This window comes from Chlamydomonas reinhardtii, chromosome 16 (genome assembly GCF_000002595.2).
Source record: "Chlamydomonas reinhardtii strain CC-503 cw92 mt+ chromosome 16, whole genome shotgun sequence".
NCBI lineage: Eukaryota > Viridiplantae > Chlorophyta > Chlorophyceae > Chlamydomonadales > Chlamydomonadaceae > Chlamydomonas > Chlamydomonas reinhardtii.
Window position 1 is genome coordinate 2,133,122 of NC_057019.1, and position 25,770 is coordinate 2,158,891.

Here is a 25,770-nt window from a genome sequence, read left to right on the forward strand (position 1 = left end):
GCGAAGAATGAAGAAAACACAATCGCATGCTGGCACGCTTCATCCAGCGTTTTACAGTCTACCCTGAACGTACCAATAATCTGTTGAGGGGCATATGCGTGCAACCATTTAATGGTGAGCGGTCTCGGCCCAGTTCTGTAAGCTCGCCTCAGCGTGGATGTCCAGCGCATTCTCGGCCAGCGCACGAGCGCGCGATCTCACCAAATACTCATTAAATGCGCTGCAGAAGCTTCCAATTCCCGTAAACATCATCACGGGGGCGCTGGGGGTCGGCAAGACGACCGCGGTGGCGCACCTCCTGCGGTCCAAGTGAGCCGCGCTGTGTGCGGGCGGGGAGGGCACCACGCTGCTGGCAGCTGGCAGGAAACGCCCAAACAGCACTTCGGGTACTCCGCAAGTGCTTTAGAGCCAGTGTTGAAGGGTTTGGGCCCCCTCCTCAACCGCCTCCGCCCAACCGCCGACACCGGCCCCCGCCACGTACCCAACACCACCCTCCCCGCCCCTCGGACCCGGGGGCCCCCACCCTCCCCTCCTACCCGTGTAACCCTCAGGCCCCCTGGCGAGAAGTGGGCGCTGCTGGTGAACGAGTTCGGCTCGCTGGGCATTGACGCCGCCCTACTGGAGGCGGAGCTGCAGGAGGCGGCGGGGGGCCAGCAGGAGGCGGAGGAGCAGCAGCCCGGGCAGGGCGGAGGCGGAGGCGCCGGCGGGGCTGGGGCCAGCAGCATTAGCAGCAGCAACACGAGCACCATCACTGGCACCAGCAGCAGCAGTATTAGTACCAGTGGCGGGCCCACAGGCAGCAGTGGCATCAGCGGCAGTGGTAGCGGCGGTGGCTATGTGGTCCGGGAGCTAGCGGGCGGCTGCATGTGCTGCACGCTGTCTGGGCCGCTGGGGGTGGCCATAGCCCAGCTGGTGCGCACAGCCAAGCCCGACAGACTCATCATTGAGCCCAGCGGCCTGGGCCACCCGGCAGGTGGGGGGGGAGGGGAGGGGAGCAGGGGGGGAGGCGGTGTTCTTATGTGAATGTGTGTGTATGAGTGCGCGCGTGACAGTGCACATAGCGTGGCAGGTCCGGGCGGTGGAGTCGGGATGCGCGGGGTAATGGTGCGAAAGATGCTCGGGTGCAGGGAAAGGGAGCGTTGGAGCGGTGTAGGACGATGGCTATGGCTTCCCGCATGCACCTGCCCACAGTCCCGCTCTGGTTTTGTTGGCCTGCACACGCACACACGCTCAAGCACTCGCCGATGCATGCCTACTTTATGCTTTCTTAACACATGCACACGCGCCCGCCCCCAGGTCTGCTGGACACGCTGTACGGGGAGCACCTGCGCAGCGCACTGGACGTGCGGGCGGTGGTGTGTCTGGTGGACGTGCGCGCGGCGGCGGCGGAGCTGGAGGCGGCGGCGGGCGGGGCGGCGGGCGGGGCGGCGGCGGTGCCCAGCGAGACCTTCCAGGTACACGCGCCTGCTGCGTAGCGATGCGCCGATGACACACGCGGGCAGTTGTGGGATGTGAACACGCGGACAGGACCTTGTCCTGGAAACGGCCACTTACGCAGGCTCCTTGCCTTCTCATCTCCCGGCTTTTCCGCCTCCCGCCTCCCGCCTTCCGCCCCCCGCCTCTCACCACACGCCCAACGCCACCCCCTTGTTTTTCAGTCCTCATGGGGAGGTGCAGATCGTATCCAAGCTTGCACAGCGCCACAAACCCTCCCCTCTGCGATTTCCTGAACCCCACTTCTTTAACTAGAACCCCACTTCCTTAACTACGAACTAATCTTGAATGTAACCCCCACAGGACCAGGTGAATGTGGCAGACGTGGTGGTGGGCCACAAGTCCGACCTGGCGGCGCCGCAGCAGCTGGACACCTTCTGGCGCTGGGCGCAGCAGCTGTACCCGCCCAAGGCGCAGGTGGGGGAGGGGCAGGCAGGAAGGCGGGGGGAAGCGGGGAAAAGAGCGCGGGGATAGCGGAGCAGGAGCGCGGGCAGAAGCGTGGAGCTTGGATTGCAGGGTGCTTGGGGGGATAGCAGAGAAGGCGATGGCAATGGCGATGGGAAGATGGCTGCATTGAGGTGCAATGAACACGGTGATGGGCTGCTCAGTATGAGATTGAGGGGGTAAATCGCTTCAGGATTTTTCCGCACTCGCAGTGTGCTAACCTCTGCCCACACCCCCTCCCACCCACCCTCCGTGTTGCTGCCTGCTTCCAGGTGCTGCTGGCCTCGCACGGCGCAGTGGACCCGGCAGTGCTGGACATGCCGCGTGCGCCCGTGTTCAGGTGCGGCTGCGACTGTGACTGTGACCGTACAGTATGTTTCTGTGTGTATACCTCTCTGTATGTGTGTTTGTATGTGTGTATGTAACTGCGTGTGCGTCCGTGTCACTTGGCAGGGCCGGCCAGATCAGGGCCGGTCTGGGTTTCGGCTCGCGACGACCGGTGGCCTACCTCCCACACCACACGCTCCCCCCTCCCCCGCCCGCCACCTGGCGCCACACCCGCAGGCCGCTGTTCAACCCGCAGTCGCACAGCAGCCGGCGGCGAGCAGCGCAGCAGCAGCGGCAGCGGCAGCGGCAAGGGCAGGGGCAGGGGCAGTCCACCACCGCCACTGCCACTGCTGCTGCCAGCGGCAGTGCGAGTGCGCCCACCGCACTGCTGGCAGGCCTGACTCTGGAGGGCCCTCTGTCTGGCCCCGCAGCTGGTGAGGCTACTGACGGCGAGGTCGGGATAGAGGCGGAGACGGAGGTGGAGGCGGAGATGGCATCGCAGCTGCAGGTGCAGCTGGTGCCGCGGCGGCCGCTGCGCTTCCCCTCCCAGCCGGCCCCCGGCCCCGGAGCGTCGCAGGAGCAGCAGGGCCCGCAGCCCGTGGAGGTGGAGGTGGAGGGCCAGGGTCGGCAGCAGGTGTCGTGCGGGTGGCTGTTCAGCGCCGAGGACGTGTTCGAGCGGGAGCGACTGACGGCGGTGCTGGCGGCGGCGTGGCCGCGGGCGGCGCGGCTTAAAGGCATCTTCAGGTGGGGGCGTGGGGATGGGCGGGCGGCGGGGACCGCGCGCAACGACTAGTCTCGTTGTCTTCGTGAGTGGACGCATGCAGCCTACAACAGCGTGCATCGTAGGCGTGGACCGCACGCGCGCATACGCGAGAGGGAAGCAAACACGGCGGTTGTTGACATCATGATCCTGCGCCTGGACGGCAGCGTGCCCACGGCGCTGCCAGCATGGACTCCCCAGGACCGTCATGGCAACGGCCCAACGTCCTGACTCCCTCTGCTGCTGCTGCTGACTGCATGCCGCCGTGCAGGGTGGGCAAGGCTGCTTACGTGGTGCCGTACCGGCAGCCGGACGTGGGCAGCAGCGGGGGCGCGGGCGGGGCCGGGGGCACGGCCGGGGGTAGCGGTGGGTGTGGTGTGGAGCTGCGGCCGATCTCGTACCGGCGGGAGAGCCGCCTGGAGGTCATTGTGGACGTCCCGGGAGCTGCGAAGGTGGTGCCGTGTGAGGCAGGGGTGGGGCTGGGGGCTGCAAGCGGGGAGCAGTCGGGCGGTGCGCAGTCTGGGGTGGTGGCGAATGCGGGCGCTGGCGCTATTGATGTGACAGAGCTGGGGGCGGCAGTCGCCGCTGCGGACTGGGACGCGGTAGAGCGGGCGCTGGTGGCGTGCTTGAAGCCATGATACAGCCAGTAGGCGGCGAGGCGGGGAAGCTAGTGCGTCAGCAGGTCCCTCTTGTAACCAATGCAATCTGGTGCAGTCTCGGTGGGGACGTCGCAGCACCTATCCTCACCATCAGCAACGCTTCCTCACCTCCGTTTGTGTTGTTGGCGTGTTGCACCGCATTCGGCCTGCCCGCCACAATTGTCGTACACATTCGGGCCCCTCTTCTGCTTTGCTTCGCCTTGTTCTTGCCCCTGCTTGTCACACTGTCGCCCGGCCATTGTTTTGCTGCACGCCGTTGCATTACGCTAGTGCTCGTCTACACAGCTCATCCGTGGACGCCGGTCGACTGCCTGCAGGTGCGCATCGGCTATGCTATCCGCGCGGTGTGGCGTCGCATTGAGTCTGTGTGGTGCTATCGCCTTGGCCGGGCGCCCGGAGCGTGAGGAATGCGCGTCAGCAAAACATCGACACAACCTGCCAGCTACCGTCGGTACAGTAACAGCGCGCGAACGACGCACCAATGCCTTGTCCCTTCTTGCTACGCATTTATGTGGGCACGGGTGGGAGCCACACACATCGGGACTACGCTTTCCTGCCCCTTGCCATGTTCCATCACGAGTGCAGTCTCGGTGGGGACTCGCCCAGCGGATCGGGAGATGATGGTTAGTGCCGGGAAATTAGACGCCTCGCTGCATTGCAGCTTAGACAACGTGTCCATAAAACCTTCAGTGTTTACAAAGTACAAACCTGTGCAAACTCCATACGGAACTAGCAATTTGCACAGACGCGACCGCGGGCTCGTAGATGGCCCTTTAAACGAGTTGGGCCTGCAGAGTGTTCCCTGTAGCTGTAGGTAGATATCATGGCAGCCAAGCCAGGTAGCGCAGGCGGTGCGGCCCCACCACCAGCGGCACCCGCGCCCCCGCCTGTGCTGGAGAAAAAGACCCTCGCGGAGAGCCGGTTCCTTCGGTTCGTGAATGTGGACTACGCACGGCCAGGGGACAATGCCAAGGCAGGTCTGGGGCTTTCGGAGAGCTGCGCACTTCAAAGCCGTGAACCCGTGCCCGCATGGCCGAAGTTAAGTGGACTTGCGCTGACTGAACGCCTTTGCCTGCCGTAGTCTTCATGGCAATACGTTGAGCGGACAACGCGAAGGGGCGACGTAGATGGTGAGTTTGGCGCGGCTGTGGGCCCCGTCGCGGCAGTTCCCGAGCGGGGTTTGCTCGCCGGTTCGGTGCCCCTTGTGTCTCGCAGCACTCTCAAGGGGCTGTAGAACATTGCTTACAATCTGCTCACTTCTGGAACCTGTGTCGCCGAATGCCTGCAGCGGTGAACATTTTCGCGGTCCTGAAAAAGAAGGACGGCAACCACCAAGTTCTGGTGGTGAAGCAGTACCGTCCTCCGATGGGAAAGCATACCATCGAGCTTCCAGCGGGTAAGCCTCAAATTAGGTGCACTGCCTGAAGAATGCTGTTTCCGACAAAACGAACTGAGGCGTTAAGTGCGTCCGTATCTTGTGCACAGGTCTGGTGGACAAGGACGAGTCGCCTCAGGTGCGGCGAAAGGGGGCGGTTGACGGGACATGCGAGCTTTTCGTTCCGCACGTCTGCTGACGCGTGCCTGAGGGCTCCCCGAACGCCATGTGCCCGGTAGCATCCATATAGGATGGGGGGCGCTGGACAGGGCATCATAGCTATGCCGGTTACCTGCCAGCTGCGGCCACGCTACGCCCCAACGACCTGGGCAGTACCAGTACCGCGAACTGACCTCAGCGCCCTGCCTGCCTCCCTTTCCGACTGCCCCCCACAGACGGCCGCGCTGCGCGAGCTGAAGGAGGAGACGGGCTACGTGGGCACCTTCATTGGCGCCACGGGCCAGCAGGCGCTCAGCCCGGGCCTGACCAACGAGAACATGTGCGTCACAGCAGGGGGCGGGGGCCCATGGGTGTTTGTGGTCCCCGTGGCGGCCGTGTAAGCTTCCGGTCAGGAGACCAGCAAGTGCGTTCCTGAATCATGACAAGCTGTGGGGTAATATAGGCAGTGATGGGTTTGCGTTGATGAAGGCCACAGAACGTCACCCGTTTGCAAGCACCATATGCATCCCCCCCCCATCCTTCCATGCATGTGCCTGGTGCCCGTGCTTGCCCTCTGGACTGCCGCTTCGGAGCACACAGGGTGAGTGTGAGGTTCGGAGTTGGAATCTTGCTTGAGCAAAGCACGAGCAGCACTGCGTCTCTCAAGACGGGCACGCTGCTGCTGCGCTGACCGCTCTCCGCGCCACTGACACGCCCTGCTTGCCCCGCCATGCTCGCATGTTGTGTGATTCCTCTTTTTGAATGGACGCCAGGTCACCATCTTCGCCGAGGTGAGCACGTGGCAACTCCTCGGATATGCTACTGGCTGCGCTGCATGGGGTTAGCGCCGGGGGTGGGAGTAGGTACCCGCACATCCGACAAACGATGCCTTTGTTGCGCAGTGGGCCTCTTGCAGCCAGCCGTGATCGACCCTGTTGCTGCCGGCCTCCTTATTTAGTCCTGTTGCTGCCTCCTCCTTATCTTGTCCTTGTCTTTCTACTCCAGATTGACCCGGAGCTCCCGGAGAACAAGAACCCCAAGCAGAGCAAGGAGGACCGCAAGATGGGCATCACGCGGGAGTGGCTGCCGCTGAAGAACCTGCACCACACGCTCGCGGCCTACGAGGCGCAGGGCTGGGGCGTCTTCGCAGGTGGGCACTTGGGGCGGTAGGACAGGGCGGCGCAGGGAGCGGGCGTGGAGCAGCAGCAGTGTTGTTGGTACTGCTCGGCCTGCCGCGCCGCGCAGTTTTGCCATGGCGGGCACAAGCATGCAGCGACCTTACGTTTCTCGTTGACCCCTGCACAGGCCTGTACGCCGTCGCGCACGGGTTCTACCTGCGGGAACGGCTGGGGTTGTGATATCCAGACGCGGCGTCGCAACCGCCAATCGACGAGGAAGCTCTGCCGGGTGCGCCACCGCACCCGGCAACACCACCAATGGGATCGTCACCACAAACACCACAGGGGGGAATGTCACCACAGAATAGCGTGCAGCTGCAGAGCATACTTTCGGCGCCGGTGTACCTGGGCTCGGCGCTAGTAGCAGGGATGTCGCCGGCAGCGGGGCTGGTGCCGCACCCGCCGCCGGGGCCGGGGCCAAGCTCGTCGCCGCCGCTGCATCGGCGCGGCGGCACGGCGTCCTGGCAGCGCGCGGCGCAGGTAGTGGCTGTGTACGCGCCGCATATGGCGGGGCCGCTGCTGTCGGGGCGCAGCGCTGGGCCGCACGCCAGCAGCAGCTGGAGCCACGCACACGGCCAGGGGTCGGGGCAGGGCTCAGGGCATGGGCACGGTCACGCTCACGGCGCGCACGGGCACGGGCACGGGCACAGCGTGTCGGCAGGCGGCGCTTCGCCGGCCCTGGTCAAAAAGTTCAGCAACGTGAGCGCCGGCAGCGCGGCTAGCGGGCCCAGCACCGGCACACCGCGCGGGGCGGCGCTGCCGCGCCTCATACCGCGCGGCATGGCGTCGTCGGGCGGCGCGCCGGGCGAGGGCTTGCGGCTGGTCACGAGCAGCCTTGACAGCTTGCCGCCGCTCATTCGCAGCGCGGACGAGGGCTCGTCACGCGCGCGCCTCGGCGTCGGCAGCGGCGGCGCGCCGAGCTCGGGGCGCGGCGACCGGCGGCGGCACAGCGACGCGTTGGGGGACGCAAGTAGGTACTTCGGTTAGAACGGTGACAGGTGAAAGGTGACGCATTCCGCTGACATACTGGTGTGGTGTGGGTGACAAGAGCTTCTTGAGTCAGTTTGGTGACAGAATGTATGACGTTTTGATTGAACTCATACGATGGACATTGGCGGAAGTTGCGACGTGCGCGGACTCGCACATATGGAGGGCTTGCCGTGGGGTGTCAAGCCTCACGGCAGCCGACAAATAAATTCTGGACGGAGAACGCCTGCATATGGGATTGCTGCCAGGGGTGTGCAGCAATGCATAAGCCTCGGTCGGTGGCTGATGTGTCTACATGTTTTGTGTGCTGTGTTGTCGTGCTGGCTTGTGTGTGTGAAAAGGCAATCAGGCATCAATGGGCAAGGCGATGGTTGGCTCCAGGTCGTCGGGGCCTGGCCTGGCGTGTGAGGCCTGAGTTCGTACCAATGAGCAGTGCCTGCGTTGCCTGGGAAGCGGTTGCTGCCGTCAGGGGTCTAAGCTGTTGGGGGGCAGCTAGGCTTTCGGTTGTGCGTGCGGGTGTGTGTGTACTGTACTGCCAAACTGCCGGCGGGCGGCAGCGGGGCTGGCAGTACGGGGTCGGCTGGACGATGACAGTCCGCTGGCGAGGGTGGGCTGTAAATATCATGGCGCATCCTTCATTTCTCCCCGCGGCCGTGGGGTATGGACAACCATTGTGGCGGAGTGGCCTGCAGCCTGTAGGCCGTGGGCCTCCCAGCTTAGCGCCCACGGCACTTAGCGTTGGACCGCGGTGCCGTAGCAGGCTGCACGCTCAATCCGCAAATCCCACACTGCCTTTCTCGGTTTCGCATTGTTATCGTTTTGAAGTATTGTCGATAACTGGTATCAGCCTATATATACGTTCGGGACACGTGTACAATTACTGCGACCACTGTGTCGATATCAAACAAGCCTGCCCTACCTGGCGTCAGCCCCCCATCACCAGCACGAGTTGAGCACATTAGGCAAGGGAGGTGGTTCCCTCACCCCTCACCAACATCCAGTTTTGCCCCTGCTTGTCATACTGTATTACTGTCGCCCGGCCATTGCTTGCTGCATTCTGTTCGCATTTCCTGTATGTAGTACATACTATGTACGGTTGCCTCTGGTGCTCATCCGTGGACGCTGGTCACCTTCCTGCAGGTGCGCTGCGGCTCTGCATCGCGAGTGTGGCGTTGCGGTGTCACGGTGTGTCTGTGTGGTGCTATCGCCTGGCCGGGCGCCCGGAGCGTGAGGAATGCGCATCAGCAAACTTCCAGCCAGCCAGCAACTTTTCGGTACAGTAACTCCGGCGTTCGACCAGCCGCGCACACATCTTCTGGGGTCTGGGAATTAGCTGCACCCTGCGGGACTTCACCAACCTGCCTTGACACTGTCCCATCGCACACCAACATCCAGTGGGCAAATCCATCCATACCACTCAATTACTTCACTTGTTGGCGGCTTACCGAAGACCTACCAGCTAACCTCATCAGCTAAACTCTGTACACATGATTTCGAGGCGTGCCCCCAGGTCCAGCGTCGCAGCACGTATTCAAACACATGCAATCAGCCTCATGCGGTTCACGCAGCCAAGCCAACGCCAAAGCACGTGAACTCGGCATTCACAAACGCTACTGATCACTAATGGGATTCATAAGTTGCACGCCTCTGAGACAAGACAGTGTGGTTCACTGCCTGCCCGCCGGCGTGTCCTTCCTCGCCGCCGCCTTCCCGCCCTTGCATGCCCTGTCGTGGCCGGCAGCCCAGTGCTGCTGCCGGCACTCGGCGCAGCAGTAGGTGGCCTGGCGGCAGTGCGGGCAGCACACGCCGGCGCCGGGCTGGATGAGCGCGCTAGGGCCGTGCAGGCTGGTGCAGCTCGGGTTGCCGCACAGCGTCCAGGCGCCCGATGCCGACGAAGACGCAGACGCCACGTCGCTGCCATTGTTGCGGCCGCCACTGCCCATCACCACGCCCACCTCCCGCAGCCGCAGCCGCCCCTCCGCCGGCGCCAGCAGCCACTCGCTACACGCACGCTCGCACCGCCGGCGCCAGTCCGAGCCGCCCTCACCGCCCTCCGACCACAGCGCCCGCCACAGCGCCGCAGCCTCGGTCGCCACCGCGGCCTCCACCCTGTCATGCACCCCGCCGAACTCGCTTGTCAGCTGCTTGGTCAGCCCACGCAGCTGCACCTCCAGCATCGTTAGGCACACGAGCTGCCCCGACTCCGCGGCCACACGCTCAATGAACGCCGACAGCGGCCGCCGGCCCTGGCTTATGGCGGCCTCGGCCAGAATGGTGGAAAACGGCACCATCTCGGAATCGCTCCCCCGCAGCTTGAGCTCGCGGCCGCTGGCATCCTGCGGGCCCTTCGCCGACTCGTCCACGTCAACGTCCACGACGTACTGGAAGCCGTTCAGTAGCTCCTTTGCAAATGCGGGCTTGGCGGCTGAGTAGGCCTGCACGACGTCAAGGAGCGCCGACACCACTGCCCGGCCCGCTTTCGCCTTGGCCAGGGCGGGCGCTGGCATGGCATTGGTGATCTGGGTCAGGGCAGGTACACACGGGTCGAGGACGCCTTCCAGCCAGCTCGCCAGCTCCCGGCCCGGATCCCGATCCCGTGTGGCCGGGGCGGCGGCTATGGAATCTGGACCGGCGGCCGCCCCCTCTGCGCTGCCTGCGGCTCCTCCTGCGGCTGTGGCAGAGCCTCCTGTGGCAGAGCCTCCTGAGCCGGCGCCCGCGCCCCCTGTGCCCTGTGCCAGCACCGCGGCCCGTATGGCCACACGCGCCAGCAGCCTCAGCACGGCGGCACACATCCGCAGACACTTGGGTTCTGTCTCGTCAAGGCCGTCGTCACCATGTGCGGTTGCGTGCGCCGCCTCTCCCGCCCCACCCCTGCCCGCCGCGGCCCCCTCCTCCTCCGACTCCGCCTCCTCGCCGCCCTGGGCTGCCTGGCACACAGTCTCCCAGCGGAACCCCGCCAGCGCCACCAGAGGCGGCAGCCACTGCTGCAGGGCGAAGGACACGAGCAGCGCCTGCTGCGCCGCCGCCGCCGAGCCGGCCGGCGGCGCGCCGCCACACGCCGCAATGACGGGCAGGGTCACCGGACCGGCGTAAGGCTTGGTGCTGCAGAAATCAAACCATAGGTAGATGCCGGCGTTATCGCTGGGACTGCCGCCGATTCCACCGCTGCCGCCGGCGCTCGCGCCCTCGCCAGCACCTCCGCTCCTGCTGGCCTTTTGCTTGAGCTTCTTCCTCTGGCCCTTTGACAGCTGCTGCGGCTGCTGAGCCGGCCCCAGTCCCGGCTGCTGCGCGACAGCTTCGCCCCTGCCCCGGCCAGCATCCCACTCCAACACGTCCACCGCCTGCTGCAGGAGGGCCGTGAGCCCGACGCCCAGTAGGTACAGGTTCATCTGCGCGCTCCTGACATCGGTCAACGGTGTCAGATTCCTCATCACGGCGCCCAGGCTGGCAATGAGGCTGACCAGCTCGTGTAGGGGGCCGTGTGCCAGCAGCGCCGGCCACGCGCCCGTGCCGCCAAGCACACCCACCAGCACCTGCATCAGCCGCAGCCTGTCGTCCACCTTGCGTTCGCAGCTGCTCAGGTCACTGTCACTGCCGCTGTCGCTGCTGCAGCAGTCGTTAGCACGGGCGCTAACGTCATCGCTGCGGCTTTCACCGTCACTGCCGCACTCATCCGGCGGGCCCGACCAGGCATCCGGGTCCCGAACTGCGCGCTCCAGGGTCGGCAGCAGTCCTGCGTCCAGCGCGCAGCGCAGGCTGCAGCTGAGACCCGGCGGCGGCTGTAGCAGAGCCGCCCCGCGGGCTGCCGCCGCCGCAGCATCCACCTCGTTCGGCAGTAGCAGACGCGCGGTCTCGCACAGCGGTCCCAGCATGGCATCCACCAGGCCTGAGTCGAGCTGTAGCAGCAGCAGACGCCACAGCCCCGGCAGCCGCGCAGCCGCCGCCCGGCTCGGCAGCTCCCTAATCAGCCGCGCTAGCAGCAGGCTGGCGTCGGTCCGCTCCGTGTCGCAGTCAAAGTCCACGCCACGAAGCTGGGGGGAGCAGAAGCTGGGCAACACGCTCCGCACTGCATCAAATATGCGGGCAGGCGGGTAGGGCGCTGACGATGGGGACTTGCTGGCCGCACCTACGCACCGGCTGCTCCTGCCGCCGCCGCCGCCGCCGACTGTCGTCTGCATTACCATCGCTGATGATATAAGCACCAGGCACGCAGCTTTGAGCTGGTCTTCTGGCGTCGTGTGGAGCCCGGGCAGCAGCGGTCGCATCAGCAGCCGCCGGCCCGACGCCGTCTCTGCATGAGTGCCCGAGACCACCGCCACCACCTCCTGGGGTTCTCCGCCCAGCCCGGCCACGTGCTCCACCGTCAGACGGGTGCAGCCCAGGGCCCAGCACAGGAAGAACTGCAGGCACGGGCCGGACAGCAGCGGCCGCACCTCAGCCGCCTGCTCGCTAACGGCGGCGACGGCCTGCGCGGCCCGCTCGGCAGCGTCCACGTCGGCGGCCGCGCCGCGGGCTGCTGCTGCGGGCGTGTGTGACCCTGGCGGTGCCAGCGCGTGCCAGGTGGCCAGGGACAGAATCGCGTCCTTATGCTGCAGGCCGCCCACGGCCGAGCATAGGAACTTCGTCGCCTCTGTCACGTGAACCCACGTCTGCTGCGGCGCGGCGGCCTCGCCATCGTGCCCACTGCTAGGCGCCGCTGCCGCCAGCCGCAGCAGTGCCGCCGCTGTGTGCTCAAGCAGCCCGCTGTGGCGCAGGCCGGAGCGCAGCTCCGAGCCCAGGGAGGGCGGCGGGGGCGTCGGGGGCGGCGGGGCGTGAGCTCTGGCGCTGCCGGCCGCCTTGCTAGTCTCTGCAGCCACTGGCTCCTGCTTCTGCTTGCGCTGTGGGTGCTGCAGGGCGGGCTCGTTGCGTGCGCGGCCGGCCAGCGCATCTAGCAGCTGTGTGATGACCACCACCGCCGCCGCGTCCTCCGCGACGTCAGGCCGGCGCTGCAGCAGTGGCTCAGGGCTCAGGCCGCCGCTGCCGCTGCCCCCGCCAGCACTGCCTCCAGCAACCTCAGCCGTGCCCTGCTGCCCAACACTTGCCAGGTAGCGGGCGTAGACACTCAGCAAGTCGGCACGGAGCAGCGCGTGGCCAGTCTGAAGTGCGGTCGGCGTCATGTCATTGTCCAGGACACCCGCCAGGCGCTCGCCGGTGCGAAGGAAGATGTTCCGCACCGCGGCCGAGGGTCGCCCCTGCTGCGTGAGCGCTACTTGGGCCTGCGAGCTCCACAAGTGTGCGATAACAACCGAAGCGTGCGAAGCTTTGTCGCCCGAGTTGTTCTTCAAAAGCGCCAACAGCTTCTGAGCTTGCTGGGGATTCGGCTCAGAGAACGGATCTAGAGTGGAGAAATAAGACGCCAGGGCTGTCGCGTCCGAGCTCTTTGGAGCCATGGTCTTTGCCACGCGGTCCGCCTTTCTGGAGTTTGTTGCGACTCTCTTCAGCTGTGAAATTGCAGTTTAAATAGCCAGGTCTTCCGCACACGTATCGCACCAAGATTGCACACGCATGCGCCTGCTGACATGAGGCTGATGCCTGCAGTCCGCGGCAAGGAGTCTGGGAGAGGGGGGGGGGGGGGCGGGGGAAATGCGTGTAAGGCATAATTGCAGCTGGCTGTGTAGCTCTCTTGTGGATAAACGGCCAGCGAGCGACCCCGGGGTACCGCCTGACCCTAAACCTTTCGGGCGGGAGGAAGTCGAGGGGCCGCAAGCTGTGCTCGACATGCTGCCTGCCACATTATGAAATTTAATCACTTGGTTACCCACGAGCACGTAGGGGCGGGCCCGTGAGGGCTGTACGCGTGCATGAAATTACCGACCCGTGACACCCGACGAGCATGGATGCACCTCTGCTTTAGGATAAGCCACGGCGTATCATATACACGGCAAGCTGCTCATTCGACAGTCCATAAGTCCAGCTAGATCTCCATTTTAAACAGCGAAACAAAGCGCAACTGCAACTGCAAATGCCCAAGCAGCGCCTTTAGACCGGGCAGCGAGGCTACTAAGCTAGCCTTACACCCATGTCGCGCAAGGGCGGCTATAAATGGGCCGGGATAGGTCCAACCGCCCAAGGGCCTGGCGCGGGCCTGGCGCCGGGTCCATCGGCTCCAACTACAAGTGGACGCGGTCGCTCAGCGGCTCTTGCGGCAGACGGCCGCACGCTGGTGGAGCTGGTGCAGGACGAGCTCAAGGCGGCTCGGGCGGCGCTGCACCAAGAGGGGCGCTACGCCGGCTTCTCGGCACTGCTGGAGCGGGTGCGGGGTTGTGTGGGGGGTGTGGGAGTGTGGGGTGTGGTGTGGGGGGTTCGCGGGAGCGGGGGTGTGGGTGGCTGCCGGTACCGGGGGGCCCGGGGGGGAGCCAGGGGTCGGAGGGGGGGGGGAATCCGGGGTGCCACGCCTGCATGCAAGCAACGCCACCTGGCGACATCAGAACCCCCACGCCCTCAACCCCTCTCCCTCAACCCCGCCCCCTCAACCCCGCCCCCTCAACCCCGCCGCCCCACCGCTCCCCCCCTGGTGGACGCCCACCCACCCACCCACCCACGCATGTGCTCCCAGGTGGTGCCGGCGCTGGAGGCCCGCGGCGTACGGCAGGCGGAGGCGGCGGTGCTGGAGCTGGGGCGGGCGGGCGGCGGCGGCGCCTACGTGGGCCACCTGGTGCAGCGGGAGCGGCGCGTGCGGGCGGCGGTGGCGGCGTGGCAGGCGGTCAACAGCCGCAACGTGGCGTGTGTGTACGACCTGGAGGCGTTCGTGATGGACCGGGAGAAGGTGGGTGCGGGGGAGGGGGGAGGGGGTTGAGAGGTTTGTGGGGGGGGGGGGGCGAGGTGGGGAAAGGGCGGGCGAGAAGGTGGGGAGGCTGGGAGAGGAGCCCGCGGCAGGGGGGGAATCCGGAGTGTGTGTGGCGCGCATCGCGGAGGTAGTTAGCCAAGGTCGAGAAAGTAGCGCCGGGGCCGTTAACTCGTACGGTACCGCAATATGCAAGTTGCGCGCGCACGCGCATGCTCATACAATATAATACACACAAAGGCCTTTGCGTTTCCCGTCGCCTTAAGCCCCCCCTCACGCCCACCCACGCCCACCCACGCCCACGCCCACCCGCACCCGCACGCCCACCCGCACAGGCTCACACGGAGTCGGCGGAGGTGTGTGGGTCTCTGCGCTGCTACAACGACCTGCTGCTGGGGCCGCTGACGTGTCACCCCGACGTGCTGCGCATGGGGCTGGCGGCGGAGGGGCAGACCGCCATGCCGCTGCCCAGGGTGGGTGGGTGGGTGGCAGAGGGGGAGGGGGAGGCGGAGGAGGAGGAGGGGGGGGAGGAGCGGGAGGAGCGGGAGGAGGAGGAGGGGGAGGGAAAAAGGAGATGGAGGGGGAGGAGGAGGGTGGGGAGGAGGGGAGGAGGAGGAGGAGGAGGGGAACAGGGGTAGGGGGAGAACGGGGCGGCGGGGGGGGGGGGGGGGCAGCGCGTGCTTCCGTCGCCGCCCGTGCCGCGCAAACCCTGCTGCCTGCATCCCCTGTTCCTGTTTGTTTCCGAGCTACCCTTCACCACCGCCCCCACCGCCTCCCCCCCTCCTGCAGGTGACGCGGGCCGACGTGTTGGAGGTGATGTCGGAGCTGCTCCGCCGCCGCGCCCGGGCCGGCACCCCCCTGCCCGTGGAAGAGGTGGCGGCGGCGGTGGAGGCCAAGTACGGCAAGTGAGTGGTGGGGCATACCGTGTGTGTGCGTGCGTGGATGCGGGCTCTCTGTTTGTGCGGCACTGCGGCTGCAAGGGGAGGACCTGGCCGCGATACCACACACACGCCTGGTGCGTGTGTGCCCCGCCTGCGCACGGACGTGGCTGCGTCGTCTCACGGCGCTTGCTTACCGCCGCCCGGTGTTGAGGTCTGATCCTTTTTGTTTATCGCTTGTGCGCCTGCGCACAAGTATTGTGTATACCGCACACACACACACACACACACACACACACACACACACACACACACGTATGTGTGTTTCCTTCCTGGTGTGCTCCCCCCTGCTGCCCCACACAGGCCCCTGGTGGAGCTGGGGGTGGTGATCGGCACGCACCTGGGACTGCACATCGGCGACCTGCTCAAGGTGGGTGGGTGTGGATGGGTGGGTGAGGTGTAGTGGGAGTGGGTGCAGTGGGAGTGGGTTGGTGGATGGATGGGTGGGTGCAGTGGGTGGGTGGGTGGGCGGGCAGCAACAGTGTTGAGGGCAGGGTACTGCGGCGGGGGGTCCAGGCGCGTGCACGTGCACGTGCCGCATCAGAGCTTGCTGCCAAGCTGGGCGCCTCATTCGGACCGCCGCCGCTCAGGCCGCAGCATGCCTTGAAGCTGCCGGCCTCCACACTTGCATAACTCACACACGCACACACACACACACACACACACACACACACCACAGGCTGTGAGCACGTCCAGCACTGAGCTGCGCGCGGCGCGGGAGTCGCTTCAGGCGCGAGCTGGCGGCGACGTGGCGCGGCTGACGTTGGAGGGGCTGAGGCTGCTGCCGGTAGGGGTGTACATGTGTGTGCGGGGGTGTGCGGAGGTGCGGAGGTGCGGATATCTGTGCGTGCGCACACCGTCTGGGGTGGCCTCAACCGTCTGTTCATGCCACCGTGCTTTGCCTCGGCCCCCTCTCTGGCCCCCTGTCTCCACCTTTCAAAACACACACACACACACACACACACACACACACACACACACACACACACACAAACATACACACACACCTACGCAGCCACACACACACACCCTGCGTCCTCCTGGTGCACGCTCCACTCAGAGCCGGCTTGCCTGTCGCCCATTGTGAACACGCAGGTCGCCATGGCTCAGGCCCAGCAGGATGTGGCGGACTGCGTCACCGCACTCATCCAGGGGGCACAGGTGTGTGAGCATGTGGGCGTGGGGGCACAGGTGGGCTTGGGGGCACAGGTGGGTGAGCGTGTGGAGGCGTGTGTGGGCACGTGTGTGGGCGTGTGTGGGCGTGTGTGGAGGCGTGTGTGGGCGTGTTTGTGCACGTGTGCGCGCGTGTGGGCATGTGGGCGCGTGAGCGTGTGAGCCTGTGGGCGTGTAGCTGTGGGTGAGTGGTTGAGTGTGTGTGAACCGAACCGAACCGCTACTGCTGCTTGCCCCTCTGCCTGCACTTGACCGCTTCACCCAGCCAAACGCGCTGCCCCCTCTCCGTGCCTTATCTCCCTCTCTCCAGGAATTCGCGGAGGCAGCAGAGCAGCACCTGCACGCGCGCTCCGCCAGGCTGCAGGAGGCCACCACGGCGGCTGTGCTGCGCGGCAGTGGCGGCGGTGACGGCGGTGAAGGTGGCAGTGGCGGCGGCGGCGCGGAGGGGGTGGTGGATGTGGCGGCTCTGGCGGCACTGCAGCAGTCGTCGGCGGCGATGCTGGAGCAGCTGCAGGGTGTGTGGGGGGGCGGCGGGCGGAGGCTGGGGGGATGAGAGGATCAGAGGTGGTGGTGGTGGTGGTGGGGTGGCGGGTGGGGTGTGCTGGGGTGCACTGGAGGATGCGGCGTGGTGTGGAGGCAGCGGGCGTTTGCCTTTGTCATAGGAAGCAAAAGGGCGGGGTTTGCATGAGGGGCAGGGTTTGCATGAGGGGCGGGGTTTGCATGAGGGGCAGTACAGTAGACAGTTGCGCGCAGGGTTGGCTGGCGAGGGCCCCGCGGCTCCAGAGGCTGCTGCTGTGAAGCCGCCGCGGGCTTCTCACTCCTGACAAAACGATGCGGCCGACCCCCACACCTCCATTCACTGTTACTGCCATTGCTGCCGCCCCACTCTGCGCTACTCCTCTACTGATCTACTGCTCTACTGCTGCCGCCCATCAGGCATGCTGGTGCGGGTGGTGGGCGGCTCGGTGGAGGCCCTGGCACTGTCTGGCCGCTGCGGCCGGGCGGAGGTGGCGGCGGCGGCGGAGCGACTCAGGCGGGAGCGGCGGCTGCAGCTGCTGGCGGCGCCGCCAGCGGGGGAGGCGGGGGCGGCGGGGGCGGAGTACGGGCATGAGGATGTGGAGCGGGATGTGGAGGCGGAGGCGGAGGCACGGCGGGCGGCTGTGGCGGACATGTGGGAGAGGGTGATGGGCGAGCCGCTGCCGCAGGTGGGTGCGCGGTGGGCTGCTGTGGACTGGTGGGCCGGCGGCGGCAAGATGCATCGAAAGAGTTGACGGGAGGGTGGTGAGGGCGGCGACGGGAGGGCGGCGACGAGAGAATGACGGGAGGGTGGTGAGGGCAGCGACGAGAGAAATGACGGGGTGGAGGGTGGTGGCCAGTACTTCTTCTCTAGCGGCTTGCCTCGCCGGGCGGGCACCTGCCTGCTGCCTGTGTCCACACAGCACCCGCACCCGCCGACAGCCTCCTGATGCCCCTCTTCCACACTCTTCCACACTCGTCCACACATTCTTTAACACAATCTTCCACACTCTTACACACTGTTCCACACACATGTTTCCACATTGTTACCCCACTGAATGCGCGCACGCACGCACGCACGCACGCGCGCACGCACGCAGGCGCGCCTGGACGCCATCTACCTCCTGCTGCACTCCACACCGCCCCACCTCACCACCCCCAGCAGCACCACCACCAGTGGGCGCAGCGGCAAAAAGGTCCAGCCCGAGGTGGCGGCGGTGGCGGCGGCGGAGGTGGTCCGCTGTGTGGAGGAGCTGGCGGTAGCCATGCACCGGGTGCTAGGGGCGGCGGCGCTGATGGTAATCCAGCTGAGGGCGGCGCTGGCAGCGGCGGCGCAGGCGGCGGCGCGGCTGGATCCGGATGGCGGCGGCGGTGGTGGTGGCGGCCGCGGCGGTCACGGACTGTGGCTGCTGCTGCAGAAGGGCGGCAGCGGGGGTGCTGCTGCGGGTGCGGACGGCGGGGAGGATGAGGAGGGTGGTGGTGTGGCGGCTGCACGGCGGCAGCAGCAGCGGCGGGCGGCTGTCAGTTGGCGGCGGCTGCGTGAGGCGGTGGCGGAATTCAACCAGGTGTGTATGTGTATGTGAGTGTGTATGACCTGCAGGTGGCTTGTGTTGCACTGCTTGTGTTGTCGCGTGTCGTGCCCTGCTGTTGTGGTGCGTGTGGCACTACTGCCCATCATGCGCATCCGTGAAGTCCTGCCTACCTGCACGCCTCCGCCGTGTCCGCCCTGCCCACGGCCAGCCCACCCAGACACTCACCCACTCGTGTGTGCATTTGTGCACCCTGCCCTGCATGCCCCCCCCCCAAAACCAACGCCCCGACCACCACCTTATGCATGAATGGCTACGCCCCGATTCCTTAACTATTGAGACCTATTTTACATCCCCCAACCCCCCCCCCCCCGCGCACCCCCACGCCTGCTGTCTACTTTGCTACACTTCTCTATACCAATCCTTGCACCCCCAACCTACCCCACACCACACCACCCACACGCACAGGGTCTGTCGTTCCGAGCTCTGGCGGCGCTGGAGCGGGACGTGGCGGCGGCGCTTGGCTGTAGCCGCTGGGAAGAGCTGGGCCGCGGGCAGTCGCTGCTGGAGGGTGGGTGCGTGCGTGGGTGGCAGGGAATGCGTGTGCGGGGATGGGGGTGTGGGGTGTGGGGTGTGGGATGAGGGGGGGGGGTTCTCCACCATACACTTCCTGGTTTAAAGACAGGAAGCCTCGGGGGCCACATGCCATACTCTCTTGCTTCGTGTCTTCAACATACATATCCTGGTGTAACAATTAAGATGCCCGGGGGGTGGCTTGCGCCCTCTTGCTTCGCATGCCGTGCCCGCGGCTGCTCACTGGCTCCGTCCTCAGCACCCGCCTGCTCGTCGCACGCGCTGGCTCATGCACATCCCTTGGGGTCGGGCTCCTGACTACTTCTGACCCCTAGGCGATGTCGTCGGCGAGACCACATGCAATGACGTGCCGTGTGTGTATGTGCACGCATGCAATCCCGCCGTGCAGCTCTGGCGGAGAGTCAGGAGCTGGTGGCGGAGCTGCTGGGCGGCGGCGCCGCCGCGGCGGTGGCAGGCGGCGGCGGCGACGGAGCAGGGACAGGAGCCGGAGCAGGAGCTGGGCTGGGTGCGGTGGCCTTTGGCGGAGCCGGCATTGGCGGCGGCGGTGGCGGCTTCGTGACGGCGGCGGAGGTGCTTCAGCTCGTGGGCATGGTGGCGGCGGCGGCGGCGCGGCGGCGGGCGGTGGAGGAGGCGGAGGCGGTGGCGCCGCCGCCGCCGTCGGCACCTTCTAGCGACAGCCGCCCCTCGGACCGGCAGTCTGACACGGGTGAGGGGCTGCTTGACGACGAGGGGGAGGGGGAGGGGGAGGGGGAGGCGGGGCTGGCGGCGGCGGTGGAGGCGGCCCTGCGGCGGCAGTACCCCTGGGTGGCGTGCGCCGCGGCCCTGGGGTTCGGGCCCGTCCGGCGGCTGCTGGCGGAGGCGGAGGCGGCGGGCGACGTCGGCGGAGGCGGCGGAATGCTGCTGGCAGCGGATGCTGGAGAAGATGGAGGCGGTGGTGGTGGTGAGGGCGGTGGGAGGAGTGCAGGGCACAATGGCGGCGGCGGCGGCGGCGGCCGCAGCGGCGGCGGCGGCGCGACTGAGGTGCTGCCGGAGCTGGGGCTGGCGCCGCCGCTGGCGGCACCTGGCACTGGCAGCGGCGGCGGCCGCGCCGCCGCTGGTGCTGCCGCCGCTGCGGTTGCCATTGAGCGCGACGGCAGCGGCACCGCGCTGGAGGCGGTGGTGGGCCGCTGGTGTCAGCAGGAGCAGGCGCACGAGCAGCCCAACCCGGCAGGGGGCAGTGCAGTCAACAGAGCGATGCCAAAGAGCGAAGACACGCATGACGACGACGACCACCATGGCGGCGCGGGTGACGAAGCCGAGGGCGGTGGTGCCGGGGCCGAGGCCGACGTCACGGCTGCTGCGGCGTGGAGCTGCCTGGAGTCGGCGCCCCTGCTGTGCGACCTGGGCGACTGGTGCCTGTGGGGGCGGGTGTTCGCGCCGCACCTGGGGTCGCTCAAGGCCTTCCTGCAGCACGGCGGCGGCGGCGGCGGCAGTGGCAGTAGCAGGCGGCGGCGGCCGGCGGTGCACAGGCGGCAGCAGCGGGGGCCTGAGGGGAGGCAGGAGCAGCAGGGCGGTGAGGCGGCGGATGGCGGTGGCGATGGCGATGGCGGCAGTGGCGGTGGCAGTGGCAGTAGCGGCGGCGGCTTTGGCAGTAGCAGTAGCAGCAGCTGGCGGGCGGTGGAGGCGCCGGGGGGTGCGCTGTTCAAGGTGCCCGCGGGGCTGGGCGTGGAGGTGCGCATGTGTGTGTGTGCGTGTGTGTGCGTGTGTGTGTGTGTGTGTGTGTGTGTACAGTTTGCATGACGGTTCGGCCCGCCTGCTTGACGACACTCCACGCCTCTCACTGCATACACGCGCCCCTCCTACCCCTGCTCCTGCTCCTGCTCCTGCTCCTGCTCCATGCCCCTGCTCCCTGCTCCTTACTCCTCCTGCTGTCGTCAGGGTGCGGTGGCGCAGTTCCGGCAGCGGCTGTCCGAGATGGACGCGGGCGGCGTGGCGGCGGCGCTGCTGGCGGTGGTGGCGGAGGCGGGCGGGGCGGAGCACGCGCCGCTGCGGGTGGGCAGTGGGTGCTGCTGCTGCTGCTGCAGTGCCAGTAGGGGCAGGGGCAGGGGCAGGGGCAGGGGCAGGGGCAGGGGCAGGGGCAGGGGCAGGGGCAGGGGCAGGGGCAGAGAGGGGCTGCTGGCAGGTGCTGGAGGAGGGAGGCGACGCACGTCGGTAGCTGCGCCAGGCGCGTGTGCGTCATCAGCAAGCAAGGCCCACAAACACAGACAGGGAGGGGCCTCGCTCCTACTTGCGCCGCACCCGCCAACACGCGTTTCCCTCCGCACACACACACACACACACGCACACACACACACACACACACACACACACACACACACTTTTACGCGCAGTACCTGTCAGACCTGGTGGAGGGGCGCTGGACGGCCTGGGTGGAGGCGGCGGAGGCGGCGGCCACACCCGCAGCCAGGTGCGTGAATATATGCGTGTGACTGCGTGCGTGCGTGCGTGCGTGCGTGCCGGGCAGCGGGCAGGGGACAGCAGCAGGCAAGGGGCAGTGCTGTATCATCCTCGGTTGCTTGCGGCTTGCGTTGACACCCTGCTTACGCCCGAGCCTAATTACCCACTTGCATTATTACCCCCTCAGGTTGTTCGGCAGCGCCTCCGCCGCTGCACGCGGAGGTGCCGGCGGCGCCAAGCCCCACCAGCCGCCGCCGCACCCCCGCCTGCCGCTGCTGCGCTGTGTGCTTGACTGCCTGGCTGCCATTCCTCAGCCGCTGGCGGCGCTGCGGCGGGTGGCGGCCGAGAGGTGAGCTAGTAGGGGCAGGGCTGGGTGTGGGCTGTGGTGCGGGAGGATGGTGACCGGTAGTGCTGGGTGCGGGGTGCCGTGGCGGCACTTGGGCGGGTTGCGTGCTACTTACTTGCGCTGCTGGCTGCTGCGCTTGCTGACCCGACCGCCTGGCTGCTGCCCTCATCTCCCTCTCCCCCTCCCGCTCCCTCTCCCTCTGCCGCTCCCTGTCCCTCCCGCCTGCACGTCAGGGTGCTGCTGCCGCCGCTGGAGAGCCCGGCGGTGGTGGGTCGCGGCTGGCGGGAGGCTCTGCTGGCGGCGTGCGCCAGGCCCGCACACAAGTGGGTGCATGCGGCGGGTGTGCGCTGCGGCGGCGGGCTACCGACATTAGATTACGGACGTGCACGATGCATGGTTGATAGCGCGCATACACGGTGTTACATACACACACGGGCTTCGGTTTGTTGTTATGTTAACACACACACGCGGACTTCCTTTTGTTGTTGTTTACTCACCGCACAGGGCGGTGCTTCACCGACTAGGAGTGGAGCTGGGCGTGGAGGAGTGGTGCCGCGACTGGGCCGCAGCGCGACTTCCGCCCGCCGCCGCCGCCGCCGCCCGCCGCACTGCCCAGGCCCCGCCGGCGCCCAAGCCCCAACCCGCCCAAGTTGCCACACCCAGTAGCAGTGGCGGTGGCGCTGAAGTCTTAGCGGCAGTCACGGCGGCAAAGCCGCCGCCGCCGGCGCCGCCCAGCGCTTCTACTGCCGCGCTGTCGCCAGCAGCAGCGCGAGAGCAAGCGCCCGGCATTCCAGCGGCGGCTGCTCAGCAGCGGGAGCTGAATCCGACAGCGACGGCGACGGCGACGGCGACGGCGGCAGAGACGGAGGCAGAGGCACCGTCTGGGCCGCAGCCGCCGGAGCCGTCAGCGGAAGGTGCATCTGCTGGCAGCTCCGGCGCCACTGCAGCCGCGCCCGCCACAGACGATGCAACATGTGCTGAGGCGGCGGCGGCGGCGAGGGGTGCGGGGGCCGCCACGCCGTCGGAGCCCACCCCACCGGCGTCAGCTTCGGACGGTGCTACTGCTGCAGGGGATGGTGCTGGTGCTACAGCCGCGCCGTTTGCGAGGGAGGCTGTAGCACCCGCGGCTGCTCCCGCGGCTGCTGCTTCTGCTGCTGCAGCTACTGCTGGCGGCGGTGGTGGTGACATCGTGAGCCGCAGTCAGGCTGAGGCTGAGGCGCTGAGGCGGCGTGGGGCGGAGGTGGTGGAGCGCATACGACACGTGAGTTAAGATGGTGGACGGGTGGTTGCGGTGCTGTGCAATCACGGGCACATGCGCCCACATGAAGCATTCCGGGCCGCTCACACGCACAAGCAACGCGTACGCCGCACGCATATCCATGTGGCATGTGTTGACATTACAAGGAACCGAAATTCGCCCAGACGCCGGAGTTACATACGCATGCACACCCGCACACGCAGACGTACGGTGTGGACAAGTGCTACAGCGATCCTGACGCCGCGGAGACCATCCGCTGCAACACGGCGCGTGTGGGCAACGCCGTGGAACAGCTCAGCGCGCAGCTCTACTCCAAGGACCTGCACTTTGTGATGGAGCTGCTGCAGAATGCAGGTGGGAGTGGGGGGGTGGGGAGCCGGGGGTGAAGGCAAGCACCTTCCCGCCTTCATCCTTCCCCCCTCTCCGCTACACACACAAACAAACAAACACACACACACACACATACACACACACCTCTTCGCTCCCTCCCTCCCGCCCTCCAGAGGACAACTCCTACCCGGCTGGTGTGGTGCCGTGTCTGGAGTTTGTCCTCACACCCGACAGCCTGGTGGTGCTCAACAACGAGGAGGGGTTCAAGGTGTGTGTGGGGGGGGGGGTGTGAGGGATGTGGGGGGCGGGGGGCAGGCAGCAGACCGTGTCACATGCGTGTCGGGGTTTATGTGCTGGACCGTATAACCCTACACGCACTCTCTCTCAGGCACATGCACGTGCAAACCGCGAGCGCGCGCGACCGACGCAACGCGTTGCAAGCACCGGACCGGATTAACCGACACACACTCTCGCTCAGGCATCACACACGCACACACACTCAGGCAACACACACACACACACACACACACACTCAGGCAACACACACACACACACGCGCGCACACACACATACACACGCACACGCACACACACATATGTGAGCACACACAAACACACACAAAAGCACAAACGCACAAACGTGCTGTCTAACACGTGTACACAGGAACAAGACATACGGGCGCTCAGTGACGTCAACCAGAGCACGTGAGTGAGGCGACTGGCCGCTCACCTTTCTCTCTCTCCGTCTGCATGCGGGCCTCTGCTGCTTCCACAGAATTTGATCCCCCCCCCCCGCCCGCCCCGCCACCTGACACGCGCACGTGACCATCCCGTGACCATCCCGCAGCAAGAAGAAGAAGCGCGGCTACATCGGCAAGAAGGGCATTGGGTTCAAGTCAGTGTTCAAGGTATGTGGGTGATGGGTTTGGGTGTGGTGGGTGGGGGATGTCTGCGTGCGTTGCAGGCGGGGCATGGGGCTGAGGAGGCAGGCGTGTGTGGTGTTGTGGATGTGTGGGATGGCGGTCGCGGCAGTGGGCTGGGTGGTGGTCATGGCCACACGGCATGCACCGAATCCTCACCTGTCTCTGCCAATCCAACCTTAACCTCTGGCCCTGCCCCACCCCACACCTACGTACACACCCAACAGCTACACACCCACACACACCCACATCCCCCTCTCACTTCGACCACTCCACCCCACTACACCCCTAGGTGTCGGACGCTCCCGAGGTGCACTCGGGCGGCTTCCACGTGTCCTTCAGCCGCACCGCACACGGCAACCTGGGTATGGTGCTGCCATCCCTCGTGCCCCCCTACACCGGAGCCGACATCGCCGCCGCCTGCCAACTGGGGCTGCTGGCGGCGGCGCCGGAGCGGGAGGAGGGAGAGGGGGAGGGAGAGAGGGAGGCGGTGGCAGCCGAGGCGGCGCGGGAGAAGGGGGAGGTGGTGGTGGTGGGAGATGGGGGAGGAGGAGGAGGAGGCGCTGGTGGTGGTGGTGTGTTCGGCAGCAGTGCGGCGCGGACCATCATTCGCCTGCCGCTGAAGAGGGACGAGGCTGCGGCGGCGGCTATGGCTGCTGCTGCTGCTGCGGCTGCTGGAGCTGAGGCGGCGGCGGCGGGTGCAGCAGCAGCAGATGGAGCGGAGGAGGAGGCTGCTGCGGCCGAGGCTGCTGTGGAGGCGGCGGGTGGTGGTGGTGGGCAGCAGCAGCAGGTGTCGCCGCCGGCGCCGCTGTATGATGAGGGCGTGCTGGCGGTGGTGGAGGCACTGAGGAAGTGTGAGTGCCACCGCCGGGGTGCACTGGTGTGTGGGGGGGGAGGGGGGATGCGGGATGGTGCGGGGTGCGGGATTGTGGCTGCGAGGGCAGGGCGGGAGTAGCGAAACGGGGGTGATGGCCCTGGATGGCCCAGTGGAGCTCAACGATTCATGACATCTCCCTTGTACACACACCTGCCGAACCCTCACACGCGCACGCACCCTCTTATACGCACCCTCCCTCCCTCCCCCCACCTCCGCCTGCTGTGCCATCGTGCCCGGCTAAACCTTAGCTTCTTCATAGTTTACCATAAATTTACCCCCAAACCCCAATCCAACCCCACCTTCCTCCTCCCACCCCGACCCTTCATACCCCCGCCCCCGCAGCCCTTGCTGACGTGGACCCCCGCCTGATCCTGTTCCTGAAGAAGCTGCGGTCCGTGGCCGTCACCGACGCAGTGGCGGCTGTAGCAGCAGCTGCTGCTACTGCTACTGCTGCAGCTACTGCCAACATCAGTGCTGAAGGCAGCGGCGGCAGTGCAGGCCAGCAGCTGCTGCTGGATGGCTGTAGCAATGGCAGTTACGACAGTGGCAGTGGCAGCAGCAGCAGTAGCATCCAGGTGCACAAGCAGGAGCTGGGCGGGGGGCTGGTGTCTCTGAGGTGGGGGCCGGCAGGGGCGCTGCGGCAGTCGG

The 25,770-nt window shown here is 66.6% G+C and overlaps 4 protein-coding genes across 4 annotated transcripts in view; 3 read left to right on the forward strand and 1 right to left on the reverse strand.

Annotated features, from left to right (window-relative positions):
- Positions 1–74: 74 nt before the first annotated feature.
- On the forward strand, positions 75–3,732 carry CHLRE_16g658000v5 (uncharacterized protein). The gene is made up of 7 exons (XM_043070932.1): positions 75–309; positions 552–973; positions 1,297–1,454; positions 1,798–1,911; positions 2,211–2,278; positions 2,503–3,009; positions 3,297–3,732. The coding sequence occupies exons 1-7, from the start codon at positions 158–160 to the stop codon at positions 3,661–3,663; spliced, it is 1,788 nt and encodes a 595-aa protein (XP_042915574.1). The 5' UTR covers positions 75–157; the 3' UTR covers positions 3,664–3,732.
- Positions 3,733–4,364: 632 nt separating this feature from the next.
- CHLRE_16g658075v5 (uncharacterized protein) lies at positions 4,365–8,013 on the forward strand. Its single transcript, XM_043070933.1, has 9 exons — positions 4,365–4,657; positions 4,766–4,814; positions 4,973–5,080; positions 5,170–5,198; positions 5,455–5,581; positions 5,812–5,819; positions 5,992–6,009; positions 6,224–6,368; positions 6,524–8,013. Exons 1-9 carry the CDS (start codon positions 4,508–4,510, stop codon positions 6,574–6,576), a joined length of 687 nt encoding a protein of 228 aa, XP_042915575.1. The 5' UTR covers positions 4,365–4,507; the 3' UTR covers positions 6,577–8,013.
- A 35-nt stretch (positions 8,014–8,048) lies between these two features.
- On the reverse strand, positions 8,049–12,854 carry CHLRE_16g658150v5 (uncharacterized protein). The gene has a single exon (XM_043070934.1). It carries the CDS (start codon positions 12,810–12,812, stop codon positions 9,051–9,053), a length of 3,762 nt encoding a protein of 1,253 aa, XP_042915576.1. The 5' UTR covers positions 12,813–12,854; the 3' UTR covers positions 8,049–9,050.
- Positions 12,855–13,174: 320 nt separating this feature from the next.
- CHLRE_16g658200v5 (uncharacterized protein) overlaps positions 13,175–25,770 on the forward strand; it is a 30,545-nt gene continuing 17,949 nt past the window's right edge. Inside the window, exons 1-23 of the mRNA XM_043070935.1 lie at positions 13,175–13,675; positions 13,979–14,188; positions 14,542–14,679; positions 14,996–15,111; positions 15,448–15,514; positions 15,824–15,931; positions 16,240–16,305; positions 16,628–16,832; positions 17,254–17,522; positions 17,934–18,398; positions 18,831–18,933; positions 19,345–20,666; positions 20,874–20,987; positions 21,326–21,402; positions 21,580–21,741; positions 21,972–22,061; positions 22,243–22,999; positions 23,200–23,350; positions 23,500–23,594; positions 23,990–24,030; positions 24,173–24,233; positions 24,538–25,099; positions 25,465–25,770. The exon at positions 25,465–25,770 is cut by the window's right edge and continues 43 nt beyond it. Of these exons, the coding sequence (XP_042915577.1) occupies positions 13,442–13,675; positions 13,979–14,188; positions 14,542–14,679; positions 14,996–15,111; positions 15,448–15,514; positions 15,824–15,931; positions 16,240–16,305; positions 16,628–16,832; positions 17,254–17,522; positions 17,934–18,398; positions 18,831–18,933; positions 19,345–20,666; positions 20,874–20,987; positions 21,326–21,402; positions 21,580–21,741; positions 21,972–22,061; positions 22,243–22,999; positions 23,200–23,350; positions 23,500–23,594; positions 23,990–24,030; positions 24,173–24,233; positions 24,538–25,099; positions 25,465–25,770 (5,719 nt within the window). The 5' untranslated portion in view covers positions 13,175–13,441. The remainder of the gene's footprint in view (positions 13,676–13,978; positions 14,189–14,541; positions 14,680–14,995; positions 15,112–15,447; positions 15,515–15,823; positions 15,932–16,239; positions 16,306–16,627; positions 16,833–17,253; positions 17,523–17,933; positions 18,399–18,830; positions 18,934–19,344; positions 20,667–20,873; positions 20,988–21,325; positions 21,403–21,579; positions 21,742–21,971; positions 22,062–22,242; positions 23,000–23,199; positions 23,351–23,499; positions 23,595–23,989; positions 24,031–24,172; positions 24,234–24,537; positions 25,100–25,464) is intronic.

What these genes read in the sequence shown, in the direction of transcription:
- CHLRE_16g658000v5 (XM_043070932.1), top strand. Translation starts at nt 158, where the DNA reads ATGTCCAGCGCATTCTCGGCCAGCGCACGAGCGCGCGATCTCACCAAA. An exon ending in GCGCACCTCCTGCGGTCCAA is followed by an intron (nt 310 to 551) that starts GTGAGCCGCGCT and finishes TGTAACCCTCAG; the next exon opens with GCCCCCTGGCGAGAAGTGGG. An exon ending in CGGCCTGGGCCACCCGGCAG is followed by an intron (nt 974 to 1,296) that starts GTGGGGGGGGAG and finishes GCCCGCCCCCAG; the next exon opens with GTCTGCTGGACACGCTGTAC.
- CHLRE_16g658075v5 (XM_043070933.1), top strand. Translation starts at nt 4,508, where the DNA reads ATGGCAGCCAAGCCAGGTAGCGCAGGCGGTGCGGCCCCACCACCAGCG. An exon ending in GCGAAGGGGCGACGTAGATG is followed by an intron (nt 4,815 to 4,972) that starts GTGAGTTTGGCG and finishes GAATGCCTGCAG; the next exon opens with CGGTGAACATTTTCGCGGTC. An exon ending in TACCATCGAGCTTCCAGCGG is followed by an intron (nt 5,081 to 5,169) that starts GTAAGCCTCAAA and finishes TCTTGTGCACAG; the next exon opens with GTCTGGTGGACAAGGACGAG.
- CHLRE_16g658150v5 (XM_043070934.1), bottom strand. Translation starts at nt 12,812, where the DNA reads ATGGCTCCAAAGAGCTCGGACGCGACAGCCCTGGCGTCTTATTTCTCC.